Source organism: Bacillus rossius, chromosome 10 (genome assembly GCF_032445375.1).
Source record: "Bacillus rossius redtenbacheri isolate Brsri chromosome 10, Brsri_v3, whole genome shotgun sequence".
Classification (NCBI taxonomy): Eukaryota; Metazoa; Arthropoda; class Insecta; order Phasmatodea; family Bacillidae; genus Bacillus; species Bacillus rossius.
The window spans coordinates 13,870,226-13,890,824 of record NC_086337.1 but is presented as its reverse complement, the minus strand read 5'-3'; the positions used below and the strand labels follow the sequence as shown (position 1 = coordinate 13,890,824).

The 20,599-nt window shown below is 40.9% G+C and overlaps 1 protein-coding gene across 2 annotated transcripts in view; it reads left to right on the top strand.

Annotated features, from left to right (window-relative positions):
• The window catches only part of LOC134535793 (hypoxia-inducible factor 1-alpha), a 554,432-nt gene that overhangs the window by 498,946 nt on the left and 34,887 nt on the right, over window positions 1-20,599 (top strand). For both annotated transcript variants that reach the window (XM_063375069.1, XM_063375070.1), the window contains exons 8-10: window positions 11,979-12,262; window positions 16,458-16,756; window positions 17,413-17,669. In XM_063375069.1, coding sequence (XP_063231139.1) covers window positions 11,979-12,262; window positions 16,458-16,756; window positions 17,413-17,669 — 840 coding nt within the window. The remainder of the gene's footprint in view (window positions 1-11,978; window positions 12,263-16,457; window positions 16,757-17,412; window positions 17,670-20,599) is intronic.

Sequence of the window (20,599 nt, the reverse complement as noted above, 5' to 3'; positions counted from 1 at the left end):
TATGTGTGTATATATATATATATATATATATATGGAATCACATCATTTATTTTATGCATTTTTATTGGTGTAGAAGTAACTAAGGTATTTTTGGTCGCATGGGAAAATGCGTTCGCGAGTAAGAAAGTGTTCCAAGGTGTAAATATCAGGCGGCAAGCGCTTTCGACTGTGGTCGTGGCATTGGCGACGCGCCTCCTGCTAGCGGAGCGCCCATTGGCTGGGGGAAGACAGCTCCAGAGCGCTCGTGCTGACAGCTTGTAACCGGGACTGTCAGCACGGCACCCACTGTCAGTATCAGTGTCTCTGAGGGCTCAGGACACAGCCAACTGTCTGGTTAGCTGAGTGATGACTATGCTGGGTTGCCCTGGCCTGGTCGTGGCTGAAGCTCCAACACCTTCCTGATCAAAAAAGGGAGGGGGGGGGGAGTAATCCCTTGACATCTTTGTCTTAACATTACTTGTTCTGGAATGTATAAAAATAGATCTGTAAGCCGACTCCCAATCTACCCTAAAGGGCGCATATTTGGGAGGACAGGTGGAAGGTGCCAACCATAGATTGGAACACAGATGACATGTAACTTCTGTTCACACCTCAAAAATTTACCAATATTCCCCCAGGTATGTGATCCCGTAAGGGTGTGGTCCTGGTTAGGATAAAGATGGGTCTTTTACATGCCTGACACTGTTACCAGTGCCAAACATGGGTTCCGAGAACCGGGAAATAGATTCGCCATTTCCAATCGCGGCATGTTACTGGTGAGCGCACGGCTAGGTCGAGAGGTTGAGGAGACCCATCCCAACTTCGGCCCCACCGACCCGCCCCCAGCTCCGCCGTAAACCCCCAGACCACCTGCAGAGCTGGCCCCCTCTGTGGAATCTGAGCAGCACCGACACGGAACCATACCTCTCACATCCCTGGGACCCCTCGGTCAGCCAGTTGCTCAACACAGATGTCAGTGCGTTAAGCCTGAAGCACATCGGGAACCGATATAGGACGCACCCCGCCACGCGCTCTGGTGTCCGAGCCGTGGTCGCGAGCTCTTGTCTTCAGAGTTGCCCCGTTGTACGTCCACGGCTCTTATGCCCTTCGTCACAGTTGTTCTGGCGCCAAACGCTCGAGGGAACCTGGAGCCGCCCGTCGTCCTCGCGGCGTCTGGGCGTAACTCCGGGTTGCATATACCCCCGCGTGATCCTATCCAAGGACACTGCCAGGCGGGGAGTTTGACTGGGCGGTAGGTACATCTGTCAAATGATAACGCAGGTGTCCTAAGGCCAACTCAGTGAGGACAGAAACTTCGCGTGAAGCAAAAGGGCAAAAACTGGCTTGAGCCCGACACTTAGTAAGTGTAAGGACTGCGAAATCACGGCCTATCGATCCTTTTGGCTTGAAGAGTTTTCAGCAAGAAGTGTCAAAAAAGTTACAGATGTATTGATGTTACATTGTAACTAGCGCTGTTCTTGTTTCGGCGTGCACTGTTGCAATATATAGCACACCATAGAGCACGACAGTTTCAGACAGAACTTTGTAATGTATAAAAAAAATTAAGGTTCTGTAAGATCATGAAACATTAAAAAAAAAAAAAATCTGAATGATTGTATGCTGTACTTGGGTCGCTGCTCTGTGCTCGCGTTCGGGAAGACCCTGCCAGCCCGTCAGGACCGCTGAGATCGCCACACCGAGTAGTGAGTGCCTCGACACCTGCCGTGTGCCTCGTCTGTGCCAGCTGCGCACAGACGGCACAGCCGCAGTGTCTCCGGGCGCTCCGGCGCAGGCCGAGCCGCGCGACGCCACTGACATCACTGCATCTGCCATCAACGCCTTGGCGCACTTTTATCTTTGACTGTCCAACAACACAGAGCTTTCGGAATGACCTGGCAGAAATCCGGATACTTATACAGTCTGACCATAAAAGTCTGCCCCAGTTCCAATGGTATATTACAACATTTTAATTTATACTTTTTACAACAAATCATACATCAATTTAAAGCTAAACTAATCTAGTTTTTTTCTTACAAATGTTACAAATGTACTTTGATTAAGTTCGGAATAATCTTCAATTCTGTGCTTCAACTCTGGAAATCATTAGGTAACGGCGGAACGTAGACACGATCTTTTATAAAGCCCCCAAAGGGAAAGGAATCGCATGGCGTTATGTCAGGAGAACGTGGAGGCCAGCGAGAAAGAGCTCTGTCGTCTCGACCATTACGACCAGTCCGACGGTCAGGAATTCGACAGTTAAACTTTAAACGAAACGCACGTTGAACTGAAATTACCGATTCACTCTTAGCAAATTGCAGAACACAAAACGCTTCACGCTCAGGAGTCGCCATTTGGGGTAGGGGTGCGCTGCGAGCGAGAAAACACCAAGGCAGTACTCGCGCATGCGCTTAGCTAAAACTGTTACGAGTTATTCTTTAATTGTGACCTTGAACCAAAACTCTACAACGCTTACAGTTGATGCTATTAAAGTTTATAACTGGGGCATTCTTGTATGGACATATATTGCACATGGGCAAGTTCGGAGGCATGTCGTAATCCGAGGCCCGCTTGCAGAGTCGTGTGAGGAATGTCCGGACTGGAACTTTGTGGGTTAATTTTCTCGGAAGGACACTCCCCCCTGCGTGACGTCACAGCCGTGCGGGCCGGCGTAGACGCCGCGGGACACACGCGCTCTGTTCCCCGGGCTGACGCAACCTCGCGCCCTGCTGTCCGCCATCTCCTTGCCCGCAGACAGCACGCGCTGTCGCGACTCTGTGCTGTAACTATCGCTCTCATTGTCAACCGGCAACCTGTAACCCAACAACCTTACAGTCGTTAACTTTTCGAAAGAAAATGTTGGCTACCTTTTTTTTTTTTTTTTTGGCCGTTTGTTGCTGAGAATATTTACCATAAATGTTTCAAATTGTCGATTTTTCACTACAGAGCAACCATAACACTATGTTCAAGTGCTTTATCTTTTATTTTAAAATGTTAAACTTGCATAGCCGTGAATTATGAGTTTTGAAAATCATAACCTCAGTTTCAATTGCAAAAAAAAAAAAAAAATACATCCGGACACACGTGTGCACGTGTGCACATGGCAGCCATGAGGTCCCTGCAGGAAGATGTCACCAGCACTTGAAACCGCGGCCCGCGCCGATTGGGTTGGAGTGTTGGGGACTTCCTCCTGAGGGGTCGTCTCACGGAAAAGGTTTTCCAATAACGTCCTCACACCTTGGAAGAACTCAAGATGCACATTTGGGAGGAAATCACCGCTATACCCGTATGTGCCGAAAATCGGTCGAAGAGTTCCGAAATCACCTTAATCAATGCTTCGCTGCTGATAGCCACCATATTTCTGATGTGATCTTCAGAACATAATTTATAAAATGGGTATGTCTACTGATTCCAATAAAATAAATCTTATTTCTTAAAGTTGCTCCTTTTTTTTAATAGCCTTTCAAAACCGATACACATATTCCCCCCCCCCCCCCCTCAACCCTGTATTTTCCACGCATAATGCATTCTAAGGTGTATTATTCTGCTTGTAATTACAGTCTAGTTTTCGTGTCTACTATAGTTGTATACGAACTTTATCAAATGGCGATATATTACTACGTCTGTGTTTTTTTTTTACTTCTACCTTAAAAAATTTTTCTCATTAAAAAATTATTTCTTGGTTAATTCGGATGTAGAACTCGTGAGGATCTTCACAGTATTGTACTTTTTGGATGGATAAATCAATCAAAAAATACCCTTTTCTCCTAGAGCAGTCGGCCGGGGTTGAATACACGTGTATCTGGACGTGTGGCAGGCAAGACCTGTTTAAAGTCATTCGGAGGGCCTTATTCGCTTGATTTCACAATTATGCAGTGAATTTGTCTTGAAAACGATAGTTTTACTCACAAATAATACTTACTACATGCAGTATTTGGGTCTTGACGAAATATTATATTTTAGGCGTAGGTCCTAATTCCGTTATTATAAAAACATCGTTAGGTCATAACTTGGAGTTCATTCCAGATCGGTTGCATGGAACTATGTTGAACCTAGAAAAATTATAGTTTGAATTTACGCCATATGTATTGCAAATTATTTTCTTGTGTGTTCTCGATTATGTACAAAAGGAAATATGTGGTTTTGTTTCAAACAAATACTCCCTCTCTTACACAGGACGCTCAGTGTAGAATGAATAGTTGACGCGTCACCCTGATATCAGTGACCTATGGTGGCCTGCACTCTGCGGAACCATAATGCAGGGTAGAATGTCCATAAAATAATGTCCCAGTTTCAATGGTTTATTATAACAGTTTAATTTCGACTACTTACAACAAATCATACATTAAATTAAAGGTAAACTAACCTAGGTTTTACAAATGTTCAATATGTGCACCTTTAGGTATACGGCACACATCCAACCTAAAGTCCAATTCTTTCCACACTTTGATTAACACGTCCGGAGTAATGGAAGCAATAGTCTCTTCAATTCTGTGTCTCAACTCTGGCAAATCAATGTAGATACGATCTTTTAGAAAGCACCAAAGGAAAATAAAATCGCTTGGCGATATGTCAGGTGAGATTACAATGGGGAGGGGCTCCGTCCTGTTACCACATAAAGTTTACAGGTTCGCCCTCTACTAATTGGAGTAAGAGCAATTCTTTCAACATAGATGGCGCTGCAAGCTAGAAAACAACAACTATAGTAGCCGCGGGTAAGAGCCATTCTTTCGCGCTGCAAGCGAGAAAACAACTTCAGCAGTACCTGCGCATGCTCCTATTTAAAATCGAGTTACTCTTTAATTGTGATCTTGGACCAACACACTATAACGCTTACAGTTGATACTATTAAACGTTGTACCAGTGACATTATTTTATGGACGTGCTGTATTTCGGGAAGGCCTGGGGGTGTAGTCCCAGGAAATAAGGGTTCTGGGCCTCACCTGGAACAATAAACACTTTGAAACAACATTTTACATCCCACCTGAATTCTGAATTTCGGCCATGGTGTTTGCTAGATTGATGAATGTTCAGCCACGCACGTATACGTACAAAAGGGGGGGGGGGGGGTGGCGCTGACTGGCAGTATCAACCTGTTTCGTCATCCGCGGCTTCCAACTGTAGCCACGGTGTCGTCAGCCGGCGCCGGCGCAGACATTCGTGTGATTGATTGCTCACCCGTGCGCCGGACCCGCGACCCGAGTACCTGCGCTGCAGATCGCATGATGACGACACCTCGCGCTGTGTCGACCAACACTCGACACTGTTTCAACAGTTTCTTCCCCTCACTTGCTGGCGCGTCTGATGCCGACAGCCACTGAAGTCTTCCATTTTCGTAGTCGGACCGTGAGAGCATTTGTACTCCTGAGATACCTTGATCCAATCACAAGCCCACAACAGAGGTAACAGAAGAAAAAAACGCGTCCCGTATGTTTATTTGATCGTCTTGCGGAAGTCATTCAAAAGCAAGTTATGTTATTTTGATCATCACAAGCAGAGCCCTTGAAAATTCGCGGATTCATTTAACGACAGGTTGAAATCCGAATACATGTATGATATTTCAACGTCTTCTATTGGACCATGGTGGTTTGAACACGCCTTGAGGAAGGATAAACCAATAGCAAACCAATATCAGCGTATCTTCCCTCGAGAACAAGTCAGTGAACAAATAACTCAGGTTCGAGAAAACACGGCGCCATCAAGTCTAGCCTGTAGTTCATCGAATTTTCAACATTTACGGGTTTCTAATAAGGTTTGCTAGTTAATAAATTGAAACAAAAGCTCACTCGTATGCGAGGGCTAGGATTTGGAACACCGGGTGAACAGTTATCTTAAGGACAATGTGGCTTTTATATTTGTAATGATAATTTAGATGATTTCACAAATATTAAGCTTCTGTAAGATCATAAAACATTTTGAAGGGAAAAAAAAGAATTATTGTATGCTGAAAAAAGGGAAATTTTTAATTATATGATAGTTTGGGAAATATTGTATCTTTTTATTGTATTTCGTCAAAAGAGTAATTTAAATTTAACTTATAAGGAGACAATCGAAGGAGTTTGCATATAAAATAAAATTCTTAGTCTAAATAAGCAATATGATTAATTACTGGAAAGCAACTAATCTGTGTTCTGAGTAGTATCACTGAGACAACAGTGCGTGCAAACTATGAGTGAGAAGCTCAATAGCTGTAGGGCTGTAGGAATAAAGCGAAGTGCTTCGTGTAAACAATAAATAACACATTTATACTGTAGGCTTTCATGGCCAGTCACCAGCTACTACTTCCACGTCCTTGGACGTGATGGGGCACCCGCCGTTTCGACATGCATTGTCGCAGTTATGTGTTCTGGCTCATTACCTGTGAAGAGCTATTCACAACCCAGCTGTGATTGGTCCGTGTGGATAGTCGTGATTGGAGGTGGGACCGTAACCAATCAGTAGAGACCTGCAAAATTCGCGGATTCATTCGGTGATAGGCTAGAATTCAAACACATATACCTCTTAGATAATTTTGCTATTGACTTACTGTTCATCTGGACGAATCTCAACCAGTTATAAACCCTCAACCAAAGAAGGATCGAATCACTTACAAACCAGCTCAGACGACTTACAAGTCGGCAGCCAATGAACTTGCGTTATTTGCCCGAGTGTACAGTGGTATGTGCAGTCTATCCTGAAGGCCATCGAAACCGCGAATTTTGCAGGTCTCTACCAATCAGGAGTCTGCCTGGCAGGTGGTTGCAGCAAGACATCCCGAAATCATGGAAGTAACAGTGAGTTTTGGCACAATATTAATATAATGGGACTGCGATTTAGTGGCTTGCATTCCGCAAGGATTCGGCTATGTTCGAGCTTGTCCGTCGTTCGATGCCTATAATGTCTTCGGCTTCGGTAAAGTTCTGTTTCGGCATCCTCAATTCCTACTCGATATTTCGTTAGTTGTGAATTGGAGTGCACCGATGCAAATATGTTGGGATGACCAACGTTGGCGGCGGCCATATTTTTGTTTTTCTATGTTGGCTACTACTGTCTTGAAGATTGCTTACCCAGCCCAGAAGCCGTGAAGTAAACAGTAAACAATAAGCCGAAGAGCGGAGAGCGGTTCAAGCGTGAGGTAAACAAGCTTAATTAATAAAATAAAAAAGCACGTGTGTGTGTGTGTGTGGCCGCCACGCCCTTTAAAAGTGAAGCGGTATAAGATTGCGAGTATGCGAGAATGCGAGTGTAAAAATGCAAATGCGCTCTAATCGAGGGCCCCACTCGTGACCGTCGAGCCCTGATGTTGTCTCGACGAACCTTCCTCACTGTGGAGAAGTGTTACGGTACTCGGTGTGTCGGGACGAGCGCGTCGTGCGTGACGTCACGTCGCCGCGCGGTCTGGCGAGAGGAGTGGTGGTGGGGGTGTGGAGGGGAGGGCGAAGAAGGAGAGGGGAGTGGAGGGGTGGTCACGTGACGGCGGCGGGCCGCGGGCGCCGCCAGAGGCGGACCGCCAGTCGCGAGTGTGGCGTCGTCCCGGTAGGTGTGCGTGCCGCGCGTCCGCGTACAGTCCGTGTAGTCCGTGTAGTCCGTGCAGTCCGTGCAGTCCGCGCTCCGCCGGCGAGTGAGTGCCAGGAGTGGCAGCGCACGGACCTCCTCGCCGCGACACGTAAGTCTTGTATGCGGCGGGCTGCCCGCCACCCGGCTCCGTGTTCGGGGCTTCTGAATACCTCCCAGTCATATACATACACACACACACATATACCTTTTAAAGCTATCTTTAACACATTTATGATGTCTAAGAAACAATAATCAAACATTGGTTTTATCTGAACTTTATAGAGTATTAATTTAAAAAAAATTACTAACACCACAAACAATGTTTGCGAAGGGAAATAATAAAACAGTTCAATTCAAACTGGTTACCTTAAAACCATACAACAAAATTAACCGACTTTGAAGGTCATTTTTGTGGCCTGGATTTGTTTGTATTTTCCTCTCCGGTTATTGTTTTTAGATCTGAGAGGGTACGTAAACTGAAAAAGGAAATGGAAGAGCCCCCCCCCCCCCCCCCCAAAAAAAAAAAAAAAAAAAAAAAAAAAAAAAAGTACCGCCACAGGACAGTCTCACTGCTGGCTCAAACCTGCGCCCGGAGTGCTAACAACAAGGATGGTAAATGACGGAAGGCTAATATCGTGTGCTGCGTCCGGTCTCGTGGCGGTGTCCAGCGAGTGTTGCTACCTGCTTGTTCCTGGGCGAAGTGAAGGTGGTGTTGGTTGCACTGCACCAGGTCGGGCCGGGTGAAGGCTGTTAGCAGCGACTTGGCACCAGCACCACGGTCAAGCATTCTGCTACAAGATGGTTTCTATTTAAAGCTGCTTCTCCCAACGGGGGTAAAAAAAAATATCCAAAAAATTGTACTTTCCAATTCTATTCTTCGTCGTGTTGAACTCTTTATCTTTCACTGTTACCTACAATGCCAGTGACCTAGGTGATGCATAGTTGTTTTTTTCAGTTCAACATTAAACGTAAATCGAAACTGTGCATTTAAAATTTTTAATTTTGGTCCATCATGGTAATTAACGTTACGTAGTTTGTTCTTGCGGTAATTTGTCCGTATGATGTATCCAAGTTAAATTTACTTGATCCTGATGACCTTATAGCGTATACATTGATCCTGTGGTACATGATGCTTGCTGTTTTAATTTAGTATTATGTCGAAATAACCTGGCCATGCAAAAACTCTAATACCGCAATACAAAAAAAAATTGTATCAGGTCTAGGGATTTTTTTTTTTTTCGTGGTCAGCTATCATAATTAGTTGTACCACAAGTTTTTGTTATTTCCTGGATCTTTCGACGTAACAAATTTTAAACAACAAGCTTCATGTACCACACGATCAATGTATTCAGGATAATGCCATCAGTATCAATGGATTAATTTGTATACGTGATTTGAAACTTTTATGTACACAAATAAGCTATCTCAGTTAAGAGATTTTTCTTTTTAACTTCTGACATAAACCATGTGATGAATTAAACCATTTACTCTGCTTCTGAAATAATGTTACATGATCGTAATTAAAATATGTTTTGACTCAACATAATAAGAATGTAAATAGTTTTAGAAACAACAGTATACATTGCCCCCTGGAAAAAAAATGGTTAACGTACACGAACGATAATTGTTCAAACTTATAATAAGTACTTTCGGACAGTCTTATCATTTTCTGAAATAAAGTAACATAAATGTTTCTTTAACACGTCGTACTGACATTCTGAACATTTTTGACGAAACTAAACCCACTTCAAGTTAAGTGATCGATATGAGGTTTTCGTAGCATCGTGTCTGTTGTAGCCAACTGTTGTGGTTATTTGTGTTATGGAGTCTGAGAACAATGAAGACTTGCATATAGAACTGTCACGTAAAACAAGTCTTATGATCTAATCTAATATCTCTAATAGAACATGACACTAGATAAGTCGTTAGAAAAATGGTGGGTTCATTGAGCAGGACAAACTTTTGCTGTAGTTGTCACTAACCTCATAATATCGTAAAAGGCTGAACGGTCTGCCCAACGAAGTTGTTGACATGTTGCCAAGCAACCGTGTTTATGTACGATGTACCGTCGCCACGGTGTTGTCATGAGCATATAACCAACCATATGATTTATATGCTACGCATATATGTGTTACATTCTGGAAAACAAATATTGGATATTGAAATAACATTGCTTTTAATTACATTTATTTCGTCCATAGTGAATGGATATTTGCTCTTTTACTTAACATTAATTGATCCTATTTAATTTATGAATAACAGGTTGCGATATCGATACAAAATTAGTGTAGGAATGTTTTTTTTTTTTAATTTAGACGATTATTTCTGCTATACAGTGTTGCCTACTCATACATAAAATAAAAATATCTTTAGGCTCTGCTGCTAACCTTGGAATTACTCGGTTTCAGTGACCCGGAAGACAGATATGTTTGTAGAACCTTATAGTTTTGCTTTTTCTCCTATTTGAAATCTGTGTTCGTTATTTCCCATGGAGTTCAATATTTTTAGAGAGTTCGCAGTTGATCACTAATAGCAAACATACGAAACTTTTTAATAATAGTAATAATATCTGATCTAAGGGTCTCGAAGTGAAGAAATGTGACTAGTAGAGAAGCAGGGCTGCTCGGGTGGTAGACTGCAGTTTCTGGGGCGTGCGAGCCTCCCGCTGCAGACGACAGTAACTGCATCCCGTCGGTCCTTGCAGACAATAAACATCCCCCGGACTAGCAGACATCGAGTGAGAGTAGAGTTGTGTGTGATTGTTGTGTTGAAGTATTGCAAAGTTTTTTCTCTCTCTTGACTTTGTTCATAGAAAATCTGGTTTCTTCGACTGTGTCGGCAAACTGGGGTGTTACCGAGGACAAAGATTCTCAGAAATTTAAGTCCTTGTATGTCAAGGAACGCAATTATTATGATTAACTTCGTGGTCCAAGTTGTTAGTTTCGGCCTTCTGCAGGCTTGTGCCACATGCTATTCACCCCTGTGCCAATCCATGCCTAGCACACCACTAATAACACCGGCATCATTATTTCATCCCATGCAACTGGCATTAATCCCCCCCTCAAAAAAAATGAAGCAAATCTTTTGAAAAGTGTCTTTGAAACAAACGCTAAAATTTAATTGGACAGGTGGATGACAAACGAAAATGTTAGAACTTGCAGGGACCTATGAAAGGGGGAGGGGGGTATATATATAATACATAATTCCCACCAGCAAAAGGAAATAATTGGCACCCGCCCCTCTCCCCCCTGGTTGTTAAGGGCGTGAGTGTGTGGCAGTGTTTGACGAAAATAACACACAGATTGGCTGGACATATTTAAGGAGTTCAGTATGTATAGACGAAGGCTGAATTCCCATTTGTCCATTCGTAATTCTGTAACTTGTGATTCTATAGGTTTCAATGCAGATGCATTTAACGATCTCTTGTTTCATACTAACAGTAACTTTACTGTGTGGTTAGTAGCAAACTATTGACCTCTAGATACAATGAGTTTTTCAGTTAAAATATTGTGTTATATCTCTAAAGTGCTTTAAATTTAACCACGAAAAATAATTTTACTTCAATATTAGAAATTTTCATTCAAATAATTGCAAATTTATTCAAACAAAATATTGTTTAAAGTTGGTTTATTGATTGAGTGAGTGTTACACTTGCGATTTGGCTTCCGTCCGGTAGCAAGCAGAGAGTTCTTCCCCCCCCCCCTCCCCCCCCCATTCGTAATTCTCCCAATTTCTGAAGCCTCTTCCTCAGGTCCTTTCCTCGTCTCTTTAGTATCGGCCTTACTCACTGTACTGGAATTTTAATATTTTGCTAACTGCAATGTTTAGAAAAAATAGATTGAAGACGTTCAATAGTTTGAATTTCAAAAGATAAAAATGCAGAGATTGAACTTGTAATGAGTGACCACGGCGCTGTTGATCGAACTTAAGGTTTTCTCGTCAATACGTACCATAATTATACAGGCTAAGTCTGATGATCCTTGCACCAATTCGACCGACAAACTTCAGCTGCAGGTTGATCACGTAAACACAAGTCAGAAACCTAAATACGACTTATAGTCTAAAGTGCATGCCAAGGCAGGTATAAGTAGGGACTGGAAAAATTCGCGGTTTCGATGACTTTCAGGATAAACTACACAGTCCTCGGTATACTCGGGAAAATAACGTCTTTTCATTGGCTGCTGACTTGTGACTCGTCTCAACTAGTTTGCTTGTGATACGACTTCTTTGGTTGAGTATTTCCCTTTGGCCCAGAGTCGTCCAGATGAACAGTGAACCAATAACAAAGGCAGATTAAAGGTGTGTGTGTGTATATATATATGAATTTTAGCGTATCGCGAAATGAATCCGCGAATTTTTCCGGTCTCTAGGTATAAGTGTTTGAAGTCGAGGCGGAACAACACCGCAAGTGTTGCCGCCGTGTGCACCGGGTGTGTTGTGACGGCGGGGCCGGCCGGGTGTTGCAGCGGCCTCGAGCACCAGGGGGAGGTGTTCTCGAGCAGCCAGCTGGCGGGCGCCGCCCCCGCCGCCGCCCGCGTGTTCCGCCCCGCGCCGCCGCTCAGCGTCACCGCCGAGGTGTTCAGCGCGCGCGATGCGCCCCCGCGGCCCCCGCGGCCCCAGGCGGTGACGAGCGAGGTGTTCGCCCCCTGCCCCCTGCCGCAGGCCGCCACCGCCAAGATCTTCGCGCCGCGCACCGAGGACATGAACAAGGGCTTCCTCACCTTCTCCGACGACGAGCCGGGCCTCACCAGTGAGTGTGCCCCCTTCTTCCCCCCCTCCCCTTCTTACTTGCAACTTACTTGGCAACAAAATTTGTATTTTTTAACCCAATTTGAGAACTTTCTCCAATATAACAGATATGTAGCGTTCTTCGTACATGTATGTTCTATCGATAAAAATGAAATTTATAGTGCTAACTTTTGTACAGATTTAACCGGAATCGTATAGCCTCGAATGTGTGATTTTCATGGTCTCTGTCACAAAACTTATTTTCTTTTTTTTTTTACCCAACATGCGAACTTTTTCCAATATTGCAGGTTCGTAGCTTCCTTCATACATGTCTTTTATATCGATGAAATTAATTTTAGAGTGCGAGTTTTCGTATAGGTTTAACCATTCAAGTGACTGACAAATGTCAACAAGGCTGTCCAGAGAAACCAAGGGCCCAGGGGAAAAAACATTACCGGCCATTACTGTAAATGTGATCTGTGTGTATTGAACAACTCATAATGTTTCCAACAAATTTCGTTAGCATCAGATTTGTAGTTTTCGTCCTATCAGGGTACACCAGGGCATTAAAACAATCTCAAGATTCAACCAGGTCCCCTGGAATTTTGCCCCCCTTCCATCCCTGTCGATGGCTCTGGCTGTTACAAGCCTATAGTTTTCAATAACAGACAGATTTCTGCTGTAAATGCATCTGTTAGTGCCACTGGCTCTTGAGAATTAGTGGGAGTGCTGCATGACTTTGAACTGGCATGGACGATTACGAGTTCCCTCGGAGCATCATTTATTATGTTCTGTCCTTTTGTACCTGAGAGATTATTTGGAATGTGATGATTGTTAAATAGGTAGTGGCTTTTTTGAATTTTGGAAAATAGTTGAATGAAAACTGTGGTACAGTGCAGAATCTTAAAAGCACCATATGGTCATGTACTATTTGTTTATCTTTATTCCTTCACCATTAATGACGGTACTATCACTCCATATCCTACAGTGCCTACAGTGTCCTGCTGCTTTCTAGGTCAGAGCCTCACATTTATTTTATTTATTATTAATTTGTACCATGCCCACCAACAGTTGGGAAACTTTTAAGGTGGGCACAACATAAAAACAAACAAATACGTACAACAAAAACAAATAACACTACACTATAAGCCCCGGCGAGTGTCACTTACGATTCCGCCTCTTAACACACATCTTGATGGGAAGCCCCCTTACGACTGACCAAAAATATATGACATGACAATAAAATACAATATAATGTTCCAGCATTCTCCCACGAATAAAAGGCAATGATAGGATATTTCTTAGTTGATTAGTCAATTAATAAGTTTTTTAAATAATATAATTTTAAAAAATGCCTATGGTCAATTAATGCTTTAAAAAATGGCACTGCATGTATATTTCACTACGTTCCTATTATAATGCTACAGGTTTTTATTATCTTTTGTGCATCCATCAAGATGTAACTAATAATGTCAAAATACATTTCACCCACATTGCAATAAATATTTTGACTGCTTTTCATAACACATTAAATTGCTTAAGTTTTTTTCCTTGGCCTCTTAGTTTACCTAGGAAATCTTTTCAGCCTTGTTTCTTCCAACATGGGAAATAAAACAGATTTCATTAACTCCTTTAAATAGTCAATGTTCTATTTTTAGGTATGACATTGATTTACATAGGGTCATGTTTGCTTTGATTCTGTAATTTCCTGACACACCATTACACTTTTAAATCTGATATCATGTTGCTTAGAAAACAGTATTGAACTAATTTTAAATCGGTAAATGTTCTGTGAGGCACTCCTTAGCTACCTAGTTTCATGTAAATATGTTAACTGATTATGTTGGATGTGTGACTACTTTGTGAGACCTCGTTGGTTCAAACCATCATACAACATCAATTTAATATTATTAACTATACTATTTTAAAATGAAATTTTTGTTCTGGTAGTTAGAGCATTGTGACACACCCAATATGACTATTAATTTATTTACGTTAATATGTGTTTTGTACATATAAATACACTTAATAAAATAATTTAGACAATCTAGAGAAAATTATTTTATCATTTGTTAAATTATTTATCAATAATTATTAGTAGCTTTACAACTTCAAAATTAAGTAAAATACAGGTATCTTAATATTTCATAACAAACATTAGTTTTGAATTATTCTTACAGGCCTTTTATTTACTTCATTGAAATTTATTTTTAATAACCATTATGTTGGTTATGTGTGATTATGTATTAGACTCCTGTACTTGATCAAATAGAGAGGTGCAGTGGTAGAATGGTTAGAGCACTCGCCTCCCACCAAGGAGACCGGTGTTCGAATCTCGGCGGGGTTGTGGGGTTCTCTCGGGGTGCTCCCGTTTTCCCAACCGATTCATTCCGTCGCTGCTCCATACTCCATCTCATCTCACCTCGTGCATTCTCCAGGCTTCCCGGAACGACAGGTCCGTCCCTCGGGTAAGGCAGCCGGCCCCTGCGAGCCTTGTAGACCCTGCCCCAGGCGGGAAACTACATGTGGATTTTCATTTTCACTTGATAAAATAGTTCTTAAACTAGCAATTAAAAATGTTTAGTGGGAAATTTTATTTTCTTTCCAGTTGATGGAAATATAGTCTAAAATGCAAATAAATTTGTAAATTTGATTTTTTTTTTTTTTAATCTTTTGAATACCATCAAAATTATAAATTGTGAGAATAAATATTAGTTCAACTTTCAACTCTGCTGCAGAAATATATATTGATGTAAGTACTATCATGAGTTGCCAAGAAAACTCCTAATTTGGATAAATCTTTAATTTTATTACTAAGACCATGTTAATTTTTTAATTGTTTCATCATTACTCTTTCAGGGCTTGTATAAAATGTTACCTCGATACCTCCCTTGCATATGTTGTTCTGCCACAAATATATTCAACAGATATTCACTTGGTGTTAAAAGGTGAAATTATCATCACTTTAAAAAATATATTTGTGGTAGAACAAATGAAAAGGGAAGTATGTATCTAGCTAAAATTCTAGAAATAGCCCGTAACGAAGTAATAACAATAACATAGTGTGTGAGTGAGCCTTTAACGACAGGAAAGAAGAAACTAAATTGTGCATATTTTTATCTGCACGAAGCAAGTGAAATGGAAATTTTCTTCCCCTTCTTCAAGTTCCATCTTTCCCTCTGATCACCAGTGGAAAGGAGTAAACTACCTTCCTTACACATCCCACTCTTGACCTAGGAAGAGGACAATGGCATTAAGTAGCATGCCAGCCACGCTAAGCAATGGTTTTACACCTTAAAAATTCCCCTTCACTACCATGCAAGAAGAAACGGGGTCTTACAACCTAGGGGACTCTTTATTTTTGTTTTACATGGTTTACAATATTTTCATTCTTTAGGCAATTACTGGAATGTTTCTTTACCATTGACCAGTGATTGCTAACTACTCTAATTTCGAGAGCCAGATATCATTCTTGAAACTAATACAGGGTGGTTCACACATAAATTAATTACCATTAATTTATTTACAACAATTTTTATTAACTTATTTTCTTAAAATTAGTATTAACAAAAAATAAAAGTTTTAAAATATAATTTAATAATCATTAAGCTATATATATAGATTTTAAAAATTTAATTAAATTTTCTCAGTACTTCTGTGAGAATACTGTTACTTCTTGAACAGTGTTGCCTTACAACTTATTCTACGAAAGTGCAAAAAATAAACAAAAACGGCAGTATTTTTGCTAGTATTTCTTAGTTGAGATATTCTGTAAGTGGGCGTGCGGAAAGATGCTGCGGACTGTATCCAACACATGGCCCTCCAGCAGGCCATCACTGCCAGTTGCCTCAAATGACTCTTCTGTCAGCGAGACACAAAGAAATCTCAAATTAATAATAAATATAGGGCTCTACACCAAAACCTCAGTAATTTAAACTGGACACACTCTTCTCTGTCTCTGCTCCAGCCTTTTTTCCCATCCCTATCCACATATTGGCCAAATTCAACCGTAAACGTGAGCAGTGAAAGTTCAAGTGTGCATTTGTATGGTTTTTAAAAGAAAGTGTTCCAACATTTGAACACACACTTTCATGTTACCTCACAAGGCATCCATTACATCTCTCTTGACTATCATAATAGGTTTAAATACATAGTGTGTTCCTTGTAATTATCTTTGATGCAGCATTTTGGTAAGGGAGTATCGCTGTGTGTTCTAGTGTTGAAAGACGAGCCGGATGACCTCACCCACCTGGCGCCCACCGCCGGGGATGCCTGCATTCCCCTCGAAGCTACCGAGTTCATGTCCGAGATGTTCGACCAGATCATGTTCTCCGACAACTACTGTCCTCTGCTCGCCGACGACCAGGATCTGGCCTCGCTCAGCGACTCCCAGTCCAGCAGCGTCTCCAAGGGCAGCAACGACCCGTTCTTCTCGTACCGCGACGACACCTCTTCTTCCGAGCCGTCTCCGTCCGGAGACTTCGGCTCCTACCTCCATTCCCCCTCCCACTCGAAGGTGAGCCGAGAAGGCTGGTTTTGTTTTGTTGGCATTATTTGGCAATTATATTTAGGATATTTGGTGTTTTTCAGGGATAGATCCATGGTTCATACTATAGTGTTTCAATTAAATGAAATTTGTACATTATTTTTTATATTTTTATTTAATTACCTAATAATTTAACTACTTTGAAAGCTACATGCATACAAATTATGTTTCTTTCATTGAAAATAATTTGTTTTTATTACTATAGCTACGGTTTTAATGCCACCTAACCAGTTGTAAGACCAAAGCAGGCTAATACTCTACACAGGGGAAAAAAAAAAAGAAAAAACAACGTATCAATATGAAGATATACACATAAGTATTATTAAAAGTAAATACTGGTGGGGCAGGGAGACCTTTTGCCTTCCTTCCCCCTTGGGTATATGACTTAATATGATTACTTTAGTCGATAATTCAGTATTACATAAATGCAGTTTTTATTTCCTTATTATATTTTTTCTTGCAATTTTTTTTTTGTAATCACAAATTGTGTCCTTTAGGAAAGTAGATTTTTAATTTATTTCAGAACTAAAAAGAATTCTGGAGTTAATAGTTCAGACTAATTAGACATTAACATAGCGGTCATGGTCCTCACACCGGTAGTGGAGTGTCCGCGACCTGTCCCGCAGAGTCCCGGAGACAGCAGCGTGCCGTCGCTCTGCAGTCCTGGCAACGCGACGGAGGACACCAACATCCCCGCATTCACGTCCTTCAACATGGACGCCTCGTCGGACTGCGAGGAGGACCTCTGCACGCGGGCGCCGTACATCCCCATGGGCTTCGACGAGGACTTCCCGCTGCTGGTGTCCCCCGAGCTGATGTGGGGCGCGCTGCCCGAGAGCAGCGGCGGCAAGAGGAGCAGCGGTCTGGGCGAGGACGACCCCGCGTGAGTCCGCACTCTCGGCGCCGTTGCCGGCGTCTCTGGGGACCGTGCGACCACAGCAGAGTGGTGTTGGGAGCAGGAAAATATTTCAAAAAAGTTTTCTACCTGAAGTTATTAATAATATCCACAATAACAAAAAAATATATCCAGTCATGGGGACTGTCAACAGAAGTGAAAACTTAAAACTTTGTTTTTAAATGTGTAATATGACATCATTTCTACGTCAAATGTACGTAACAAATTATTTTGGTATTATATCAGTACGATGTCAGCATGATATCATTTATCCTTACATCATTTTTTAGTCACAACAGATGTCAAGTGGTATGTCAAAATTAAGTAAAAATTCATTACCTTGCTATGACCTACCAGTGATGTCAGACCTACGTCATATATTCACGTGGTCAATTTAACTTCACTTACTGCTACTCGCGAACTCACAAGATTTTACCCATCCAAAAAAGAGTCCAACACGCACATGATAAAGTCAAGTATATACAATGATTAGTGTACATATGCGTATACATGTAAACAAGCCGCTGCGTGTCGCCAGTCTGGCGCAACATGTCATTAGCATGTCGGTGACGCGAACCCATAAGTTTTGCTCCTACCAAAAATCGCTCAACGTGGCTAAAGAAGTTTTCGGTTTTAAAAACTCAATATTTAACAAAGTGGGATAACAAACTTGGGGTTCAGTGTGGCATCTATATTTTTGCTGGCTCAGTATTGGCATAAGCAGCCTCTACCTATGTCAGAAGTTATTTACTTTATTTGTTTGTTTGTATTGTTTATATGTTGTCCTTGTAAATATGTGTCGTGCCCACCGCTAAAGCCCTCAGCTGTTGGTAGGCATGTTACAATATAAATAAATAAATAAAATAAATAATGCCTTGGGGTTTTTTTTTGCTCTATTGAAAATTAACTTTTTTTTGACAAGGATTCAATAATTAACAAACATTAGTAATTAACTGACCATAGAACCATTCCCTTAAAGGGGTGAGACCTACCACCTGGAAGGGTTTTGACAGGTTGTTAAGGTTTGCAAAGATTTTAATAAACTTTTAAAAACATTTTGCAGACATTGTGATATACATGTTAAGTACTTTTGAATTGTGCAAATGACTTCAAATTGTTATTTGGAAATTTAACTTTGCATGTTCAAGGTTTTGCGACAGAATCCTAAAAGCTCGCACTGTTTTTACTTTCTACAACACATCTTTCTTTCCAGTGAAGTGCAGCCCTTAAAGAGGGCTGACATTTAATATATGGTGAAAAAAGAGGTTATTGCATCAAATCCTTTGACAAACATTCACTGCGTTAGTAATAATCTTAATATTTTGGCAAGTCTGTTAATATTTTATCACTTATAATGATCTCAGAAAAATATAAAACCATTAGGTTTTTTTTTAAGTGTTTTTGAAAACCCTGTGTTTTGCAAGAGCTACAATTACATTGAAATTACAGATATACAAAATTTGTACAAAATATGATTTTTAAGTGACTGTCACTTTGAAAGAAAATAAATCATTATTACAGGAATAATAACTATAAAGTTGAGTAGTCATTTTACTGTGTGACAGCTTCATAGTATTATTGGCTTTGCAGCTGTCTATTGCTGGAAGATACAGCTTTAGTGCCCATGAAATAGTCAGCAAAATTGTCCTGCACTTTCTCAAGCATACTAACATTTCCATACACAATGTAAGGTCTGGAAATGCTCTCAGTGGATTTGTGTTGTGGGAGTCTCATTTCCCACGACAACAAAGGGATGTTGTGTTTTCTTGTCCAGTGAACACAATTAAAATGAATTGTAATCTTCCAGTTATAAAAACTGGAACAGTGGCTGAGGTTTTTATTCATAAAAACCCCTTGAGAAAATATAGTTCGGCCTTAAATCCGAGTAGATTTTGACATAAATGCACCCTATATAAAAACAAGTTTGGTGAAATTGATTATGACTAATAGGAATTTTTTTTTTTCGGTTGAAGGTACATCCAAATGTAGGGTTTGACCTATGATCTAGGTTCGGCCTCTATTTTGGTTGATACTATTTTTTTTTTAATAATGAAACCAAAAAATAAAAATTCATTAAACAGTCAACTTTTGATTTTACCTGTATGAAATTTTTTCATGCTTTTAGTATGTTATAAAATTTTTAGTATCATTCATTGAAATGATTATGTACCCTTATTTAAAGATATTTTCTTGTCAGCAAGTTTTTTATCATACAAGCAATTTTAGGCATGCTGACTACTGCAGTTTTATTGCTATCACTCTACTAATAAAATTTCTCATACATGCACAGACACATGCACATACACACATTCAGTATGAACTCTGATGAATGTGTGAGATGTGGTGCATGTGGTTTGACGGAACAAACCATTTTTTTCATCGCATGATTGACAAAATCCAATCTTAAGTGCGTAAACCAGCAGTGGCTTATGCAAGAGGGGGAAGGGGGGGATATACCCCCTCCCCTGAAATCCTAAAAAAAATCTGAAAGCAAACAGTAGGCAAAGTAGTCCTCCCCCCCTCATGTATGCACCTGTACGCCAGGTGTCACACGCCCATGATTTGTGCTTAAAACATGTGATAGAGCTCAAACAGTTGGGCCTTTATGTAATCAAAACAAACGGACATGTGCAAGACAAACCAATTGGACGGTCTCCGGGTATAAGGTAACAAGTCACGAATTCACTTTTTACAGGAGAAACAAAAAACTCTTAGATAAAAATTGAATTTAAATACTTAAATTTTCCTTGTATTCTTCTTTTATTTACCAACATAGTTGCCAATGATTAAAAATGCATTACATATTCTAAGTATACTTAAGAGTTTATTGCTGGAATAAACTAAAAATCACCAAAATGTGACTTGTTACCTTTTACCCGGAGACCGTCCAATTAAGTGAACAGTCAGACATAAATATT